Source organism: Dreissena polymorpha, chromosome 4 (genome assembly GCF_020536995.1).
Source record: "Dreissena polymorpha isolate Duluth1 chromosome 4, UMN_Dpol_1.0, whole genome shotgun sequence".
In the NCBI taxonomy this organism is placed as follows: Eukaryota; Metazoa; Mollusca; class Bivalvia; order Myida; family Dreissenidae; genus Dreissena; species Dreissena polymorpha.
The window spans coordinates 14,562,401-14,582,992 of NC_068358.1; the positions used below are offsets into that span (position 1 = coordinate 14,562,401).

The 20,592-nt window shown below is 35.6% G+C and overlaps 1 protein-coding gene across 4 annotated transcripts in view; it reads left to right on the top strand.

Annotated features, from left to right (window-relative positions):
- Nucleotides 1-20,592, top strand: part of LOC127877845 (protocadherin Fat 1-like) — a 173,417-nt gene that overhangs the window by 57,729 nt on the left and 95,096 nt on the right. For all 4 annotated transcript variants that reach the window (XM_052424130.1, XM_052424131.1, XM_052424132.1 and 1 more), the window contains exon 4: nucleotides 7,178-7,239. In XM_052424130.1, the coding sequence (XP_052280090.1) occupies nucleotides 7,178-7,239 (62 nt within the window). The remainder of the gene's footprint in view (nucleotides 1-7,177; nucleotides 7,240-20,592) is intronic.

The following is a 20,592-nucleotide window of genomic DNA, read 5'->3' on the forward strand; positions in this document are numbered from 1 at the left end:
GGGGGGGCGGGCGGGCGGGCGGCGTGCTCGAAAATGTTAAAGTTCTTATTTCATGGTATAACTTTGGTATGCTTGGACCTAGAGTCTTCAAACTTGACATGAAGGTTGGCCAGGATTAACAGATGACCACTGGTCATTTCAAGGTCATTCATTTGAAGGTCAAGGTCACTGTGACCTTCAATATAAAAAATGTTAAAGTTGTTATAACTTTGGTATGCTTGGACCTAGAGTCTTGAAACTTGACATGAAGGTTGGCCATAACTAGTTAGTAACCACTGGTCATTTCAAGGTCATTCATTTGAAGGTCAAGGTCACTGTGACCTTGAATGTAAAAATGTTAAAGTTCTTATTTCATGGTATAACTTTGGTATGCTTGGACCTAGAGTCTTCAAACTTGACATGAAGGTTGGCCAGGATTAACAGATGACCACTGGTCATTTCAAGGTCATTCATTTGAAGGTGAAGGTCACTGTGACCTTTAATATAAAAATGTTAAAGTTGTTATAACTTTGGTATGCTTGGACCTAGAGTCTTGAAACTTGACATGAAGGTTGGCCAGAACTAGTAAGTAACCACTGGACATTTCAAGGTCATTCATTTGAAGGTCAAGGTCACTGTGACCTTGAATGTAAAAATGTTAAAGTTGTTATAACTTTGGTATGCTTGGACCTAGAGTCTTGAAACTTGACATGAAGGTTGGCCAGAACTAGTAAGTAACCACTGGACATTTCAAGGTCATTCATTTGAAGGTCAAGGTCACTGTGACCTTGAATGTAAAAATGTTAAAGTTCTTATTTCATGTTATAACTTTGGTATGCTTGTACCTAGAGTCTTCAAACTTGAAATAAAGATTGGCCAGTACTAGAAGATGACCACTGGTCATTTCAATGTCATTCATTTGAAGGTCAAGGTCACTGTGACCTTAAATGTTAAAATGTTAAAATTGTTATAACTTTGGTATGCTTGGACATAGAGTCTTCAAACTTGACATGAAGGTTTGCAAGCACACTTAGATGACCACTGGTCATTTCAAGATCATTCATTCTAAGGTCAAGGTCACTGTGACCTTGAATGCAAAAATGTTAAAGTTCTTATAACTTTGGTAGGTAAAAATGTTAAAGTTCTTATTCCATGTTATAACTTTGGTATGCTTGTACCTAGAGTCTTCAAACTTGACATAAAGGTTGGCCAGTACTAGAAGATCACCACTGCTCATTTCAATGTCATTCATTTGAAGGTCAAGGTCACTGTGACCTTCAATGTTAAAATGTTAAAATTGTTATAACTTTGGTATGCTTGGACCTAGAATCTCAAACTTGACGTAAAGGTTTGCAAGCACACTTAGATGACCACTGGTCATTTCAAGGTCATTCATTTGAAGGTCGAGGTCACTGTGACCTTGGATGTAAATATGTTAAAGTTGTTAATACTTTGGTATGCTTAGACCTAGAGTCTTCAAACTTGATATGAAGGTTGGCCAGAACTAGTAGATGACCACTGGTCATTTTAAGGTCAAGGTCACCGTGACCTTGAATGTAAAAATGTTAAAAAATAAAAAAATTGAGATCAAACTTTCCTAATTGTCAATTCAAGTTCATATTTGTGACCTTAAATGTTATTGTTGTTCATGTATATGCATGCATTCAAAACATAACACAAGGTTTGCTCATGCCTTGAAAAGTACTTACATTTCATTTTGACCTTTGAACAATATTTCAGTAATTTAAGTATTGCATTGACAAAAACACGAAAGGTACTTTCCTGTCATTTAAATAAAAAATCCGGCTTCAATGCGGTCATCTCCGACCGCGGAACTCTTGTTTAAAGATTTGCTTTATTATTAAATTCAATTGTAGTCATCATCAGTATCATCACTATATGCATCAGCATGCTGTTGAAAAATCAACATCATCATCATTTATAATACTTTTAGTTTTAAAATAATGATAAAGACTCTCTACCAATTATAACTGAAAAGTAAAAACTCAAACCTTAAACTAGCTGTTCTGTTTGGTAATGCAAACAAGTTTTGTGATGATAGTGAAAGAGGTCCTGTATTCATGAGCCACCTGTGTCCATATTGCTACTGTTGTAAACATGGCTTATCAGGCAGCTGTTTGTTTGAAAATGACCATTTAAGGAGTGCTTCACATGGCTCCAAGAAATTAAGGTGTTACTTAGAGATTAGATAAGGGCCTGTCAAAATTTACTTTTATTAATGTCTTTAAATTTTGACAGATGAATGGTGTCTTTTTTAATTGAAGGGATTAAGTCAATTTTGTGTTTGCTTTGCACAACTCAGACAAAATTTAACAAGATACAAGAATCACTAAATATAATTATTCTGGTCTTGAGGGGTGATGCTTCAAGATTGCATGCATGATAATTTGATTTATTTTAGCTCTGCATTTTCGGAGAAAACCTGAGGTATTGTCATAGCCAACTCGTCGTCCAACGTCCGCCGTTCGCGTCGTGCTAAAACCTTATCTTTTTGTTAAGGTTTTGAACATTGGCTCTAAAATCAAATTGCTTCAACCTACAACTTTGAAACTTCATATGTAGATGCACCTTGATGAGTTCTACACGCCACACCCATTTTTGGGTCACTAGGTCAAAGATCAAGGTCACTGTGACCTTTATAAAAAAATTTTTTTTTAATTCTGACAAGCTTTCATTTATTCAAAACTGCACCCGTAGCCAAGCGTGGCACCTGTTATGCGGTGCTCTTGTTTTTAACTGAGATGTTAGCGTTTCTTATTCAAACATCTTGCCAGATTTGATATCATGAATGTAATTTAAGTTTACTTCCAAGCTCCTTTTTATAAATGTGAGAGGCTTTTAATTTCGTGTCTGCAAGCTGGCGCGACATACTGACTGTATGAAACAATATACTCTTACAATTTTTACAGTTAGTCTACATTCGCATGTATTAAGGTTTATTTTATGTATAGCTATGATGGTTTAATTGCCACTATTAATTTGACTTGTTGGCAGATATTTTTCTTTAGCCTGGAGCAATTACTTTATTTCAAAAAAAGAAATACACATCCTACAAGTGTCAACCTTCTTTTATGTGCAACATCTATTAAAAAGTCATATTTTCTTTCTATTCCTAGTTGATGTTATATTCTGAATGGGGCCTATGTTAATCATTGCAGATAAAGAATTGCTTTGTGTGGGTTATGAAAGGAAACTGTGTCACCAATGTTTGTTTTAAATTGCAGAGCAAACATTAATTTGCCCCCTGCACGACAGGTTTTTTTGTTTGTTGAACAGTACAGTGACATAAGAAAAAAACACACAAAACAAACTTATAAACTTGCAATATCATCTTTAATTCAACTTCTTAATTTCTAGGAGACTTTGATATAAAATATGCTGTTATTGATTAGAATATATTAATTTTATTTAACTGGATTGTTCATTTCATTGTGTTGTTCCTGTGTTGAATGTAAGGCTGATATGTTCTACTGAAGCCATTTTGGTGTAAACAAGCACTTGGCACCGATTACGCAGTCACACTTTCAGTATGTTTGTGTTTCATTCAATTCAAGAAACATACTGGTAAATAAAGCATGATAATAATTTTTGCGAATGGAATAACTTGGTTTAAAGGGTAATTTATATATGTATGCATTAAAGTTACCTGAATACATAACAAATTTATTAAATGTAATGTTATAATGGAAATAACCAAAAATTGTCTTGTAATATGAAAAGAAATAATTACAGAAATATGATGACCACCTCCTTCTTCTTACCCATGTAATGGATAAAACTGTTACCAAAACATAATTGTAATGATTTCACTGCTCTGTACCCGTTAACTCATTCCTAAGTAAATTTAAGACGTTACAAGCCAAAATGAGTCTAGACCGCTGCCAGCGACATAGCGCAGTCTGCTCAGGAACTTCCCTGCCTGTTAATGTGACAACCAAACCTTGCATGACTTTCTAGCAGACAGCTTCTCACCAGACTGCAGATATTTAATGATAATGATGATTGCTGTATAAAATAGAGGTAATTGCTAGTTTGCCACAAATTATAACCTGTAGGTCACATTAAGTAGTGTTCCTGCTTTGAAATAACTGTTAACATTAATGAGGAATAAAAGTGGAAGACGCTCTCTGTTATAAGAATATAAAATGAGCATAAAAACCAAAATATGAAAACTAAATGAATTGTTAATGAAGCTTACTAAGATGACATGCTCTCTACTTCTCGGTATGCGAAGTTATTTCAGATTAACGTTGCACACACTAATTAACTTAACGAAATTAAAATTCAATGATAGCTGAAGAGGTAACAAAAATAATTGTCTGTAAAACTTCTACTCAAAATTGTTTGTTAATACATATCAGAATTATGTAAATGAGAAAATATGTGATGTTTTATGACAAAAATCCTTTGATCTGGTAATAATTGCATCAAGGCAAAGTGTGAAACAAATCATGTGAAATAATGTGTTTGCTAACTCTCCTAAGTCAATAAACAAACATATTGTATCCTTAACATCATTGGCAACTGAGAATTTGTCTTTTTGTTTTTGTAGATTAAGTGGGAAGAAGTGATGTACATAGATTATGGCAAGAACCATATTAATTATTCAGGTAGAATGTAACAATTTAGCAGTGTTTCAACAATTTCTGTTCTATTTTATTTTTATTACTGATATCTTGCATCCTGCCACATTTATTTAAATACATGATGCACTTCCTGTGAAATAAATCTCTGTATTACTGATTTTATTTCTATGTAATGTAGATCTTTTACCCTCAGCCTGACATTTCACCTGTTTTACAACTTTATTTACTAAATGGATACCGTAAGTAAAGATAGGGCTTTCCTGACAGACATTTTAATCCCCTAGTTAATACAATGCCTTGCGATGTACCACATTAAAGAATGATCATCTTGTATCGGATAGATTTGCTCGCATACCAGCACGCAAGAGTTCATCGTAAAAGGTTAAAGTAATGAACCCAAAAGCACATGCTATACAGCTACGTTTTAAAGCTCTGCAGTATCTTTATTGTCAATCTGACCATTTTTGCATGCAAGTGACTCCGGTGTGACCCTGGCGGTCATTGTGTGGAAGGTAATCAATACACGTTTGTTGCCCAGTGTCATTCTTGTTGACTGATCAAGCAATGTTAATCCTTGCACTTGTGTATTTCTTGCAGACCCATTTTCTTTCCAATTACAAGACCAAATTGCACACTAGTGTCCAGTTGGGCTTGAATGCATTGCCATCAGGATGAGAAATCCGATTTGATTTTCAATCAATCACCAACTATTCTGGTCTTGACTGATATTAGGGCAAGGGTCATGATGCAGCTAGAAATCTGTCAATGATTTGTGTTTGTTTTGAGTGTTTGTGCAAAATTAAAGATGATGTTTCTTTGTGCACATAGGATCACAATGGCGTGTAATGTTTTGGTATGCAAATGGCTGAAGGATTACAAACCTTGGGCCTCAAAGTTGTGGCAGTAGTCAGAAGCCCTTTTATTGTCATTGAAAAGTCCATTTTATCCGATCATGGAAGCAACTTTTTATGCCCCCGGTAGCATGGCATATATCAGTTGAACTGTCAGTCGGTCTGTCTGTCTGTCTGTGTGTCCGTCTGAAAACGTTAACATTGGCCATATTTTTTGCAAGTTAGCAACTTGATATTTGGCATGCATGTGTATCTCATGAAGCTGCACATTTTGAGTGGTGAAAGGTCAAGGTCATTCTTCAAGGTCAAAAGTAAAAAAATGCAATGCAAGTAATAAGCTTTAAAAGGGAGATAATTTCTAAACCTGCCAAATGATATATTGAAATTTTATTTCAAAGCGGCGCAATAGGGGGCATTGTGATTCTGACAAACACAATTTTCTTGTTTACAAGAAGTGTTCATTTAGCAGAAATGGAACACCCTTTGAATATGCCTTTGACTAGATTATTTACCTCCTTTGACATATCAACTCATAAAGGGTCAACTCAGTTCTAGATCAAAACATAGAAACTAATGGTAACATTGTGATTTTTAACAATAAGATGATTGAAGTCACCAATATGTAATGCCATATTGCAGTTCACCGTTATCAAAGTGTGCAGTTAGGATAGCCTACTAATTCTGCATAATGGTTTTGCTTTACTAAAATACAGGCTAATAATAGGTGGTAATTCATAAAAGCAACATGAACTTTAATGTTCTTTTCCTCAATGCATCTGTATTAAATGCTGACATCGCTGAATAGACAACACTTACCAATACCACCTATTTAAACCAGTGTTGACATTGAATGTTGTTGACCACTTGTTAATGTGCCCATTACAACAATATGAACATGGCTGAAAGCTTTAACAACAGGAGTTCACATCTACAAGGCTTTATACCTTAAGTACAAGATTTTTATGTTTTTTGTGTTCACTGTAGGCCTCAAATAGTTGAAGGCCAAACAAAATGTGTTTCCACTAATTTTCCCAAAACATTAAGTAGCTTGGCATCACTTTTCATTAACTTTTTAATGTAACGTGATTTAGTAAGAATATGTTATGGTGTGTAAAAATCTTCCAAATCTATTTATAACATTCTGTAATTTGAGTGAGTGTAAATTCAATTGAGCAAAGAGGATTTTATGCAGCAAAATTATTGCAAACTGAATAGTCATGTTAGTGAATTAATAAAAAATTCACGAAAAGTCAAACTTGAAAATGAAAAAAATGAGGGTTGACACAAAAAATCAAGTTTGTTTGGGTTAGCAGAAACTAACATTTTTGTATTTGACTTGTTCAGATTTCCCTTGGGCATGACTTCACATGCTTGAATAAGTTTTTCTAGTTGGCTGATGGACTTGTACCTGATTGACCTTGCACAAAAAGTCATCTGAGGTCACTGGTCATTTTACTGTTGATGACCATTTGTGCTATCTACTGTGGTCAAATAAAAGCAGTATGCAGCCAAATACAATTGTTTTGTTCAATTTTACAGAATAGAGTCTAGTATATTTTTAAGTTTTTGACATTTTTTTGGCAACACAATTTGTTTTTGAAAATGCAACCTCTAGGAGCATGCTTATTTTAATGGGTTCAGTAGAAAAATTAGCAGTGACGTATATTCAATAATGCACATGATTTATAAATGAAGTCTGTCTTGAACTGCTTGTTATATTTAGTTGTTGTCTATTTGAAGGTGTGATCCGTGCCAGTGGCAAGCCTTTTGACAGGGAAACCAGGGCGGTTCATCAGTTGGAGGTAAGTTTGCATGAGGCTTCCACCATGGGTGTTGTTGACGCATTGTATGTTAACTTTTTAAAATCTTCTTTACTAATAATACAATGGTGTTTTTTCTTGGCATCCACCAATTTCCGCATATCAGATTGACCTACTAAGGGGTCATTTGAGAGATTCATGTACATTTTTAGCTCATCTGATTGCTATGGTGAGCTTTTGTGACCGGTCTTTGTCCGTTGTATGTCCGTCCGTCTGTCCGTCCGTTAACATTTGCTCGTAAACACTTTATAGGCCACATTTCTTATCCCATCTTCATGAAACTTGGTTAGAAGCTTTGTCCCAATGAAATCTCGGCCGAGTTTGAAACTGGGTTGTGCCAGGTCAAAAACTAGGTAAAAAAAACAACAACCTTGTAAACACTGTAGAAGTCACATTTCATACCCAATCTTTATGTTACTTTTTCAAAATGTTTGTCTTAATGATATCTTAGTTGAGTTCAAAAGTGGTTCCGATCCGTTGAAAAACATGGCCGCCAGTAGGCGGGGCAGTTTTCCTTATTCGGCTATAGAGAAACCTTGTAAACACTCTAGAAGTCACAATTTTTGCCCAATCATCATGCAAATTGGTCAAAATATTGGTTCAATTGATGTCTCGGACTAGTTCGAAAATGGTCGAGATCGGTGAAAAAACATGGCCGCCAGTGGGTGGGGCATTTTTCTCTATATGTATATAGTGGCAGTTTTCCCAATTTGGCTATAGAGAAACCTTGTAAACACTCTAGAAGTCACAATTTTTGCTCAATCATCATGAAAGCTGGTCAAAACATTTCTTTTATTGATATCTCGGACGAGTTTGAAAATGGTCGGGATCGGTGAAAAAACATGGCCGCCAGTGGGGGGGGGGGGCATTTTTCTCTATATGTATATAGTGAAAACATGTGAACACAGAAGAAGTCACATTTTTGGCCCAATTTTCATTAAATTTGCTCAGAACACTTGTTTCCTTGATACGAGAGTTGAGTTCAAAAATGGTTCCGGTCTGTTGAATAACATGGCTGCTGGGAGGGGGGCAGTTTTCTCATTATGCCCCCCCCCCCTTTCGAAGAAGAGGGGGTATATTGTTTTGCTCATATCGGTCTGTCCGTCCACCAGATGGTTTCTGGATGATAACTCAAGAGGGCTTATGCCAAGGATCATGAAACTTCATAGGTACATTGATCATGACTCCTATTGATTTTCAGGTCACTAAGTCAAAGGTCAAGGTCACGATGACCCGAAATATTAAAATGGTTTCCGGATGATAACTCAAGAACGCTTATGCCTAGGATCATGAAACTTCATAGATACATTGATCATGACTCGCAGATGACCCCTCTTGATTTTCAGGTAACTAGGTCAAAGGTCAAGGTCACTGTGACCTGAAATAGTAAAATGGTTTCTGGATGATAACTCAAGAACGCTTATGCCTAGGTTCATGAAACTTCATAGGTATATTTATCATGACTCGCAGATGATCCCTATTGATTATCAGGTCACTAGGTCAAAGGTCAAGGTCAAAGTGCCAAAAAATGTATTCACACAATGGCTGTCAATGTCACGGTGACTCAACTTAGAAAAATGGTTTCCGGATGATAACTCAAGAATGCTTACACCTAGGATCATGAAACTTCATAGGTACAATGATCATGACTCGCAGATGACCTCTATTGATTTTCAGGTCACTAGGTCAAAGGTCAAGGTCACGGTGACCTGAAATAGTAAAATGGTTTCTGGATGATAACTCAGGAACGCTTATGCCTAGGTTCATGAAACTTTATAGGTATATTTATCATGACTCGCAGATGATCCCTATTGATTATCAGGTCACTAGGTCAAAGGTCAAGGTCACAGTGCCAAAAAATGTATTCACACAATGGCTGTCAAGGTCACGGTGACTCAACTTTCCGGATGATAACTCAAGAATGCTTACGCCTAGGATCATGGAACTTCATAGGTACATTGATCATGATTCGCAGATGAAATAATGATGAAACTTGACCAGGATGTTTGTCTGGACAATATCTAGGTCAAGTTTGACATTTGGTAAAGATTGAATGAACCGACTCCTCTCAGGTGAGCGAACTAGGGCCATCTTGGCCCTCTTGTTTAAAAATGGGAGCAATGGGTAAGTCCGATAATTGATTGTTGTTTCTCAATCTTCCAATCAAAACTGATCTAAAGAATATGAAGATTACTGAAAGAAGGAACATTATTCTCACTAAATCTAGAGGATTGACAATAATTATCTTTTTCATAAGAAATAAAAGTTTTACTGATTTTTTAACAAACAACATGAGCGATCATTATTAACCAAAAATAGAGCTGTTTGAAGGAAAACTGTGGACCTAAGCATTTTGTGTGATACATTAAATAAATTATAACTTGTAGCGGGTGTGAGGTTAATTATAAAATCGTTTAACATGGAGCACGCTTTACTGTATCACCATTGCGTAAGTAATTCTTATTAACGAGAACGTTCAAAGATAATTATATAAAATTGCTGCCTTATTTAACAATTGGCAATAGACTAAATGCAAAACCCATATTTTAAACCTATAAGATAATGAAGTGTCAACCATCCAACTGATATAATTAGCCAATTAAAAAAAGTGTCCTGAGTGCCTGATATCCATGACAGAAAGCATATACTGGTAGACACATTAACAAGGTTTTGCAACAGGTGCTGAAGATGAAAAATATTTGAATGTATAGAAATGTTGGAAAAACAAACAAGACAAAAAGTTGTTTGAATGAAACATGTCATATGATTGTTGTCAAACATTGGCTTCCATATTTAATTGGTGAGGCATGTGTAAAAAACAACACTTTACTGTTTAAACAGCACGATAATTCAAAGTCAGGCATTATTATGAAACAATTAAAAGTAATTGCTAATTATTTATAAATAAATATAGAGTTTTCCGCATATAGTTACATTCTTTTCACAATAAAATGAGATTTCTTTTTAATGTTAGACATTTTAAATGTTACATAAAAGATCAGTCTGATAGTGTCTGATATGAATGAAATCATTATGTTCCTTTCAGACACATATTGTTTTCTCTGATTGACTTGAAGCTCATTATAGCCCAACAATTTGTCTTGAAACAGTGCCAAGTATAGATTTAACTGTCGTGAACAGGACTTTGTCTTCTGAGAATACTGAGCTTAATGCATGTAAGTAAAGTCCCAGATTAGCCTGTGCAGTCTGCACAGACTTATCAGACTTATCAGGGACTACACTTTGTGCTTAGAAAGGTTTTCATTTCATGGAGCTGAATTTTAAAAGCCTTTGCAAACAGAACGTGGCGTCTCATCTGGATCCAAACTGTTTGCTATTCTGATAGTATTCTTTGAAAAAAAATGAAGAAAATGCTTATTTTAGAAATTCAGCAGACGACATTTTAGCAGAAGACAAATTACCCAGCATGCAAAGGGTTAAACTATTCAATAAATGTTACCACAGAAATACATTTTAGCTTTCACAAATACAGATAAAAGCGGGTAATTCAAACAAGAATAATGTTGTTATTTTATCTTCGATTATTTTTTTCTTCATTCTATTGATGGCAAAGACTGTTGGGTATTTGAGATATTCTTCGGTATTGTACAGTTATTTGATGCCATGCCAATGTTTGAAAGTATCAAAGAGGCTGTAGCAATAACAGCTAATCCTCCCACATGTCTGTGATACCCAATTAACACATGTTGCACGTGAGCCCTGCACAGAAATTGTGTTGAAGCAAGAATCAAATGGGGAAGGGGGTTGCAGTAAATGCAGGAAATGTTCGGAGCATGCTTATTTATTAATGGAACCTGCAAATGTTTAGTTTGGTGGAATGTGGAGACATCTGTTTTTTAGGGAGGTAGCCTTTTTTAGGGCTATGTTTCTAAAGAGTTGTGATGTTCAGATGAAACATTGTAATGTTTTAATGTGTGAGATAGTTTGAAGGAGACTTTTGTAGACTGAGACTGAGGGTACAACTAAAGTAGACTAAAACACTGCAAAGTAAGATACAATTAGCAGAATATTGAATATAACATCACTAATGTGTAAACCATTGAGAAAAAAGTCCCAAGCCTAAATTGAAAAAATGGTCTAATGTTTCAATATAAACGCTAGGTCGTGACAGCAATAGTATCCCGAAAGCATCATTGACTTCTACAAATATTATTGAAGACCTATTTGACCTTGATAGATTATTTTGCGCATGGAGTTCTTTGTTAATCACATCTTGGAATTAATTGACATGGTGTTACTAAAGTTATGCAGCCAGTACTTAAAATTATCACAAGTCATGTTCTTTTTTTTTTGATTTTGTTGCCAAGGCACTGTAGGGATTTTTTCCTCCAGTTTTTGTTCTTTCATTTTAAAAGTGTGAATTAATATCCATTTTAAAACTGTGGAATTTAACATGACATTTATGCATCTCCATAATACCTGGAATATCAGATACAATAGCTGATATACCGGGGTATGTTATAATGTATGTATGTTTGTACATCGGTTATATGAAAGTATAGACTTATGATCCATTGTGCTAATATCAATCATTTTGGCGGACTTTTTTTTATACTTCTAGGCTTTATTTAAGTCCAGTTTTATTAATATATTGCTTTTGATTATCAAAAGTCGATCTTGCCTGTTGATCCATAACATGTAAGGCCCATTATCAATATGTTAATGTGTGAATATTAACCTTAAAGGTGTATTTATTGGCCTGTAAATGTGGACTTTAATAATGATGAATGTGCATCATGATCAATAAGGCAAATGAGTTTTTAATCCTCAAAGCATGGTTTGGGCTTTCATTTTTGTAAGTTTCTATGATCAGCAATTAAATATAGACTTGCACTATCGAAAGTGTCAAATGTTTGCAGAATCTCAATTGAGCACTAGTATCTGCTTAAATATGTGTTTTTCTATGTTTCAATTTCTTCTAGATTACACCTTTATTATCTGTTGGAAGGCACTGCATTAAAAATAGCAACTTAACATATTAAATACAAATACAATATATAAGCAATTACTTATGTATTCAATGGCTGGCTGGCTGGCTGGCTGCCCCAGCCAGGCTGGCTTCCCCAGCAGGCTGGCTGCTCCAGCCAGGCTGGCTTCCCCAGCAGGCTGGCTGCTCCAGCTAGGCTGGCTGGCCGGCTGGCCAGACTGCCCGCCAGCCCGCCCGTCTGTCCGTCGGTTGGTCTGTCTGTCTGTTGGTCGGTCCGCTTGTCTTTGGACAGTACTAGTTAAGGTGACTCAGACATATAGGAGAAAACTCTTTATACATCAACAGCAATTATATTTCCAAAGCTTTTATGTCCTTGCGTTTAGTCATTTCCTGACAAAGTCTGTTCCTTTTATTAGTCGTTAAATGCACTTTGGCTGGCTTTATGAGTCTCTAACTCAAGGGAACTGCCATTTTGTCAAGAGAATTTCAATTATATTTGGTAACATTATTACCATAAATGCACAGTACTGTTGTTCTTAATTAACGTTGGCCCTATGGCCTGTTGGCACTATAGACGTAGTTACTGTACCTCAAACAAGCATGGCAGCAATAACAATTGTGTACTAGAAATTTATAATTGACAGTCATGATATTGTTTGTCAAGATACATCTCATAATGAAATTAAAATTTGTATTTGTCTTTTTTCATCAGCTTTAATGGAATGCTGAGGCAACCATTGAAATTAGGTTATTATGTTTGTCTTTTTAAATTGACATAAAATGTAGGGAGCACATTAGACATGGTCTGATCTAAGTGTAAATGAACCTGTGTCCTAGTAAACTTTTTTTTTTACATTATAAATTTTTTATAGCTTCAATATAAATATGAAATGGACACATTGTAATTCTTAAAATTCCGCCATATTTTCCGCCAAGTTAAGTTTCCTTGCCTGACTATAGTCTGCCACAATTACCAGTGAAACAAGCTGTAGCACCTTGATGTATAGCTAGGACTCTTGGAACTGAGAAATTACCTGAACAATTTGCTGGAGAACTATGTGAAGTGTGGGATTCTTTAGCAGCATTAGCTTCACAGGTGTCTCAGATGGCTATAAAAATGTCAGTGTTCACACCCTGGGATGTGCTTCTGATGTTGGTTGCTGTTCCCTGTGATGTGGTCATAGTAAAATATATGAACATGCTTTCTACCATAGACTGTGGAAAAAGTCCTTGAAAATGACATGCTGAAATCAAATAGGTAAACTGCAGGTCAACAAGTCATGATCAGCACCATGTTACATTTCTTGGAAGTCTTTTTCAGGTCCTATGTTAACCCTTTACCACTCGCAAAGTGAAAACAGCATAAAACCACTCACAAAGTGAAAATGGCTATGTGCAAACAGCATAATACCACTCACAAAGTGAAAATGGCTATGTGCAAACAGCATAAAACCTCTCGCAAAGTGAGAATGGCTATGTGCAAACAGCATAATACCTCTCGCAAAGTGAAAATGGCTATGTGCAAACAGTATAAAACCAAAACAGACTGGGAGTAACTTTCAGTCTGTTCAGGTTTATGCTGTTTGCTGTTCATCGGTACCTACAGGTTGGTTCTGATGCCTTTACACTTCAATCTAGTAAGAAAGGTCTTTAGTTAAATTTAACTTTCTAAGGTAATACAAATGCGTAAAAAATACGCATCTAAGTGGAGAAGGGTTAACCAATCCATTCTGTTCTTTCTTTGCATAATTCCTATTGCAATGGTATTCTGCATCCAAAACAAAAGCTGTTTTGTTCTAAGCATTTTGAACATGTAATGGATTGATTTTCTGTATTGTCTCTGTGGCATGATTATATAACTGTTTGTGATAAATTGTCTTTTCTGAATATTAGCAGGCAATGTTTACATTTCCATAAATAGTGTAAATCAGTCCATGAATAGGCAACATGTTTTGTAATGTAAGCATGATATTGAGAAATGTGATTTATTGAATTGTATGAAGATCAAAGGAAGTTTGGGAAGATGTACACAAGAAATTTAATGTTTCAGAACTAAAATGTGAGTGCGTGCACAAAGATTATGTGTTTTTTATTAAATAGTTAAAAATGAGAAATCTGTTTTACTACCTTACTGATATGCTTGAACAGGTATGGGGATAATCATTATGTAAATTGGCTGTATTTGCTATTTAATTCGCATTGTAATTATTTATTACAAGTATATTGAATTGTGTTTAAAGTTAAAACTGCATTAATATTTAATGTAACCAAAAACACAGAAAGATCTATCAAAATAAAGCTGGTATGTTAAAGGTTTTGAATTGCTTCATTTCATAATAGAGAAAAAATGTACCTGCAAAAACGATAATTGTCAAACCATGTTTCCAACATTTTTGTGCATGAACAGTCTTGAATCTCATGCAAAGGGTCCAGACATGGTGAAATATGGGTCCTGCATGAGACATTATAAGCTAATACTATAATTACTGCTCGCATCTGCTGCTGATATATTACTGTGATTGCTGCTGCTGTAACACTTTAAAATTGGGATTGATATGAAGGCATAGTCTATTAAACTTTTACATGCAATACTTTTTGAATCAGCAATATTTTAAGTTTTCTCAGACTGTATTTAACCATATGTTCAAAAAGAGCAAGATATAAACCATTTGCATGGGAAATGTGTGGCATTTTATAGAAAGCTGCAATGATGTTATGATGAGCAAATTGTTTCCAAGGCATGTGTAATATGTAATTTATTGCAGAATCTTCTGATGGCGCACATAAGATAAGAATGAGAGAAATAAGACAAAACCTAATGGATCAAGAGATTCTCAATATTTATATCTGGTGTTGCAGAGTACAAACACATGATGTAAGAGTCCTTATAAACAGTACAAACATTTGATGTAGGAGTCCTTATAAACCTAATTCTTTTCCACCCATATCATGACCCCACCGCGCCCAGTTTTAAATTTTGACACCATTATTTACTAACCTGTCTAGTAATAAAAGTCTTGACAGGCAATGAAACAACAGCAACTGTTTTAAACAAGATTTTCTGAGATTTATATTTTAGTATTGGATTAATTACACTTACTCCTAGTTTTATTGTCCAACTTGTAAGCAGTTATATCAGAACCATAAACAATTGTGTTGGTCTTGTTGCCATCATTGCAAGTTATGTGAATATAAAACAGACTCATACAGTATATCAAATCATATGACTGCAGCTTACAATGTTGTTCAGATTTGGATTAAATGACAAAGCCCTAGTTTGTGGATAAAAGTATCAAACATATAAACGTAAAGAACTGCTATTGTTTTGTGAACTTTTTGTACTTATTAATTTTAAGATAAACATACATGTTGTCTCCACAGTCAAGATTTAAGTAATTGCTGTCACAAAATTAGATTCTTTGTTGTTGAAAAAATATTGTAGTTAACAAGAATAATGATTTACTTTTAGGAAATTAGATTCTTTGTTGTTGAACTAATATTGTTGTTAAATATTGACAAGTAATGCCTCTTTGTTCTTTTTGGAAGAAAATTGTTGTTGTAATGTATTACAATCACTTTATTGTTACCTGTGTTTATTTCCATATTTTAAGACTGTTGTTCTCTGCTTATTGCATTTGTACTTCTTGAGGTCAGTGCTATTCAATTAATTGTTTATGTTTGTTAACTGTCTGCAAGCAGTTAAGAAACCTGTTAGGTCAGGGTGTATGCTGTAAGAAACCTGGAAGGTCAGGGTGTATGTTGTAAGAAACCTGTAAGGTCAGGGTGTATGTTGTAAGAAACCTGGAAGGTCAGAGGTATGTTGTAAGAAACCTGGAAGGTCAGGGTTTATGTTTTAAGAAACCTGTAAGTTCAGGGTGTATGTTGTAAGAAACCTGTAAGGTCAGGGTGTATGTTGTAAGAAACCTGTAAGGTAAGAGTGTATATTGTAAGAAACCTGTAAGGTCAGACTGTTACTGTTGTAAGAAACCTGTAAGTTCAGGGTGTATGTTGTAAGAAACCTGTAAGGTCAGGGTGTATGTTGTAAGAAACCTATAAGGTCAGGGTGTATGTTGTAAGAAACCTGTAAGGTCAGGGTGTATGTTGTAAGAAACCTGGAAGGTCAGGGTGTATGTAAGAAACCTCTAAGGTCAATGTGTATGTTGTAAGAAACCTGTAAGGTCAGGGCAGGGATCATATTTTCCTGCAACATCAATCGGTCTGGATTTAAAAGTGTCAGAAAATTTTCATCCGAAATCATGACAAATTACGTTAAAATATATACTATTGATTTTGCCATTCATGAAGGTGGTATAATAAATGTACAAGTTTAATTGCCTTAGGCACTTTTTTAAAAACAGAACATATGAATTTTCTCAATTGGTTTTATCATTTGCTATTTCTTTGTTGTTTCGTCTGCTATTTTTTCTGACTTTTTTCATCGTTGTCAATATTATAAATCTGTGTTAGTCTATACCGATGTTTTAAATTGTTTTCGACTCGATGATAGCTTACAAACATGCACTGAACCGAATAAATGTCTGTGCGTAGGTTGGTGTACGTTATAGTTTATTGTCGATTAACCCACGGCCGATAGTTAAGATGCGTAGGGATTAAATCACGAGTGCGAAGCACGAGTGATTTGAAACCACGCATCTTAACTTCCGGTCGTGGGTTATTCAACAACAAACAATAAAGTACACAAATTTTTTCGATTCTAACATGATTTTTACTAAAAATTTATACAATGTATATTATTTTTCTTGTGTACTATTTTATGTGACGTTCCGCCCATAAAAATAACTTTCGGCTGTTCTGTCGATCAGATCCGCGACTTTCATTCATTTATTGCCGGATTATTACGCTGGTGGAAAATGTATCGGCATGTTTTGTTTAGTTGCAGCGCATGCTTTCAGTGTATAAGGTCCGCCCACAATTATTGCAGAACATCTGATTTTCTTCGTTGTTTATATGAAAGTTTACTGTATCACGAGGATAACATCAAGGTTTTCATCTCCGAAGTAACTGTCAACGATTTTATCGTGGACGAGTACACATTACGGACCGATTAGTGTGCAAGGTATAAGCTATTGAAATTATCGATTGATATTGACACGGGGTTATTCACGCATGACTAATACACAACCGCGCGAATCTTCGCTGCTGGGCATACTCTGATACTAGTCGGCTGACGTGCAATAAACTGGTCCAGACCGGTTTAGAGACTGCAGCGAATGGTTTATCACACCTAATCGAGATAAGAATGTAATTAGGGTGTGTTAGCATGTTCACTGTGTAATCGATTTCATGGCATGGGAATTTTAGGGAACAGAATCGGACCGACTGTTTGGGAATTTCAATCGGTCTTTCATGACCCCAATCGGTCTAGGACCGACAAAACCGAAAAATTATGATCCCTGGGTCAGGGTGTATGTTGTAAAGACAGATGAAGGAAATTCCTGATCCAGCTGTTTTCAAGGTATTAACCTGTGGGTTAATATTTTGCATATCTGAAATCACTAGCTCCTATAAACATAAGACACTTGGTAACATAATTACCTGGTAAGAAGAAGTACTGCTTTAAGTGATGGAATAATGCAGTTGTTTCAAATTGACAGTATTATTTTTTTTACAACTTTTTATTATCATAAATTCAGCAAATATTAGTGTTATAAATATTTACTCCAAAAAGAAAACCAAAACAAAACAGCAGCCGAACTTTTTCAAGTGTTTACATGTTTTCTATTTTCAGATTGACCTTACAAAACACAACTCTTTATCCGTTTTATCCAGTGTTGTCAAGCTGTATATAATTATTTCAGTGTAAACCCATTATTACAATTCACTGAGCCATTTCAATATTTGTGCAGCCATTGGCTAATGGTATGCTTGCTGATGTCAGTCGGGTTACTGATGTCAGTCGGGTTACTGATGTCAGAGGGGTTACTGATGTCAGAGGGGTTACTGATGTCAGTTGGGTTACTGATGTCAGTTGGGTTACTGATGTCAGTCTGGTTACTGATGTCAGTGGAGTTACTGATGTCAGAGGTGTTACTGATGTCAGAGGGGTTACTGATGTCAGAGGGGTTACTGGTGTCAGTCGGGTTACTGATGTCAGTGGGGTTACTGATGTCAGAGGGGTTACTGATGTCAGTGGAGTAACTGATGTCAGAGGGGTTACTGATGTCAGTGGGGTTCCTGATGTCAGAGGGGTTACTGATGTCAGAGGGGTTACTGGTGTCAGAGGGGTTACTGATGTCAGAGGGGTTACTGGTGTCAGAGGGGTTACTGATGTCAGAGGTCTGCATGTTGACTGTTTCACAGAGTCCATGTCATAAATCTGTCACTGTATCATAATGGATTCTCGACTGTTGAACTCTGTAAATTAAGTCACATCTGCTCCAACTTGTTACCCTGAGTATATAGTTGCCAGTTTTTCCTTCCTGTCTTCCTTACTTCTGTCACACTTTTGTTACAGTTTCTCTTAGCACCTTCAATATTTTATTTTACGGATCTCTTACATATTTGGCATGTAGGTACCTTGCATGGACCTCTACCTTTTGATGAGGTTTGAGGTCACTGGGGTCAAGGTCACCAAGGCTAATAATAGATTTTCTCAAGGTCACACTTGTTACAGTTTCTCATAGCGCCTCAATATTTGACCGATCTCTTACATATTTGGCATGTAGGTACCTTGCATAGACCTCTACCTTTTGATGAGGTTCGAGGTCACCGGGTTCAAGGTCACTGAGGCTAATAATAGATTTTCTCAAGGTCACACTTTGGTTACAGTTTCTCATAGTGTCTTCAATATTTGACCGATCTCTTACATATTTTGCATGTAGGTAACCTTGCATGGACCTCTACCTTTTGATGAGGTTGGAGGTCACTGGGGTCAAGGTCACCAAGGCTAATAATAGATTTTCTCAATGTCACACTTTGATTACAGTTTCTCATAGCGCCTTCAATATTTGACCGATCTCTTACATATTTGGCATGTAGGTACCTTGCATGGACCTCTACCTTTTGATGAGGTTTGAGGTCACTGGGGTCAAGGTCATGGCAAATAATAGATTTTCTCAAGGTTAGCGATAAGGGGAGCATCCATCGTTTTCAACGATACTTATTTGTTATAGTGGTCTCTTTTGAAAGTGTCAATCATACTTATCCTGTGCTACTTAGACTTATCTGTGACGATACTTTACACACATTAATTAAGCCCTGTTTTCCCAAAGACTCGCTCATATTGATTGCCAGGCTTGTTAACAATAACAAAAAAATCATTGAAATAATTAACGGATTTTCGCTGACTGTAAGAGTTTTTGTCATTAAACAACCATCAGAATTGATTGATACAATTTGATTACATGGTCATTAGGGACATTCAATATTTACTCTGCTTATAATATTAATTTGTACCTTGAAAGGTTAAATGGCATATCTGTCATTATATCACATATATTTGTATGACTTTATTGCTGCAATACACAGCAGAGTTTCATTTCTAATATTGTATTCATATCTCAGACCTCCAGTGAGGAGATGAAATATTGTTTCATAGCTAGGGAAATAATAAATGCTTTATTGGCTGGGTAGTGTTTTCCCGACTGAGCTAATTTTCCCTTAATACATTTGTGATGAAAGGACAACCGGTGACTCATCCTTTGTTATTTTACAAAAAACATATGAGCTGCATTTTGCTAAAATGGGTCTAATGCCATGTTTGGCAAGGATATCTTCAGACCAGCCTGCACATTTGTGCAGACTTTTAGACTATAAAGTCACTAAAGGCCTAATTAGGGAATTCATATGGTGCCACAAATCACAACTTATAAGGCTTCCACTGGGGGCATTATCCATTTTTCTGGACACGGCATCTCATATATATATACATTAAACCATAATTATAACTGTTATTACATTTTCCTAATTCTCCTTGAGTTCAAAATTTGGTCACATTCCTAAGTACAGTAATTATCAAAGACTCTAATATTAAAATTGCTGACGTATTTTATTAAATCAAGATTATTTAAAACAGACCATTAATATGGAGACACAAGCAATCACTCAAGTGGTAGAATTATTGAGTGCATACTGGGTGCATGTAATATTTATCAGGCCCCCTTCATTGAATAAACAGCCTTGATATCAACCGGTGTTAAACAATCTTTGTTGACTTCAATATTTGTCATTCATTTGCATCCGTCATAAATTGTATTTCACTGAATAGAAGTCCTTTTTTATTACTGGAGTGATGAACTTGATTACATTTTGACAAATAAGGCATTGTTTAGTCAAAGTTGACATTTGAACACTGTGTTGAGTGTAAATTGAAACTTAACAAAGAAATGGTGCATATTAGCCGTCAGATCTATATCTGACTGCTCAGT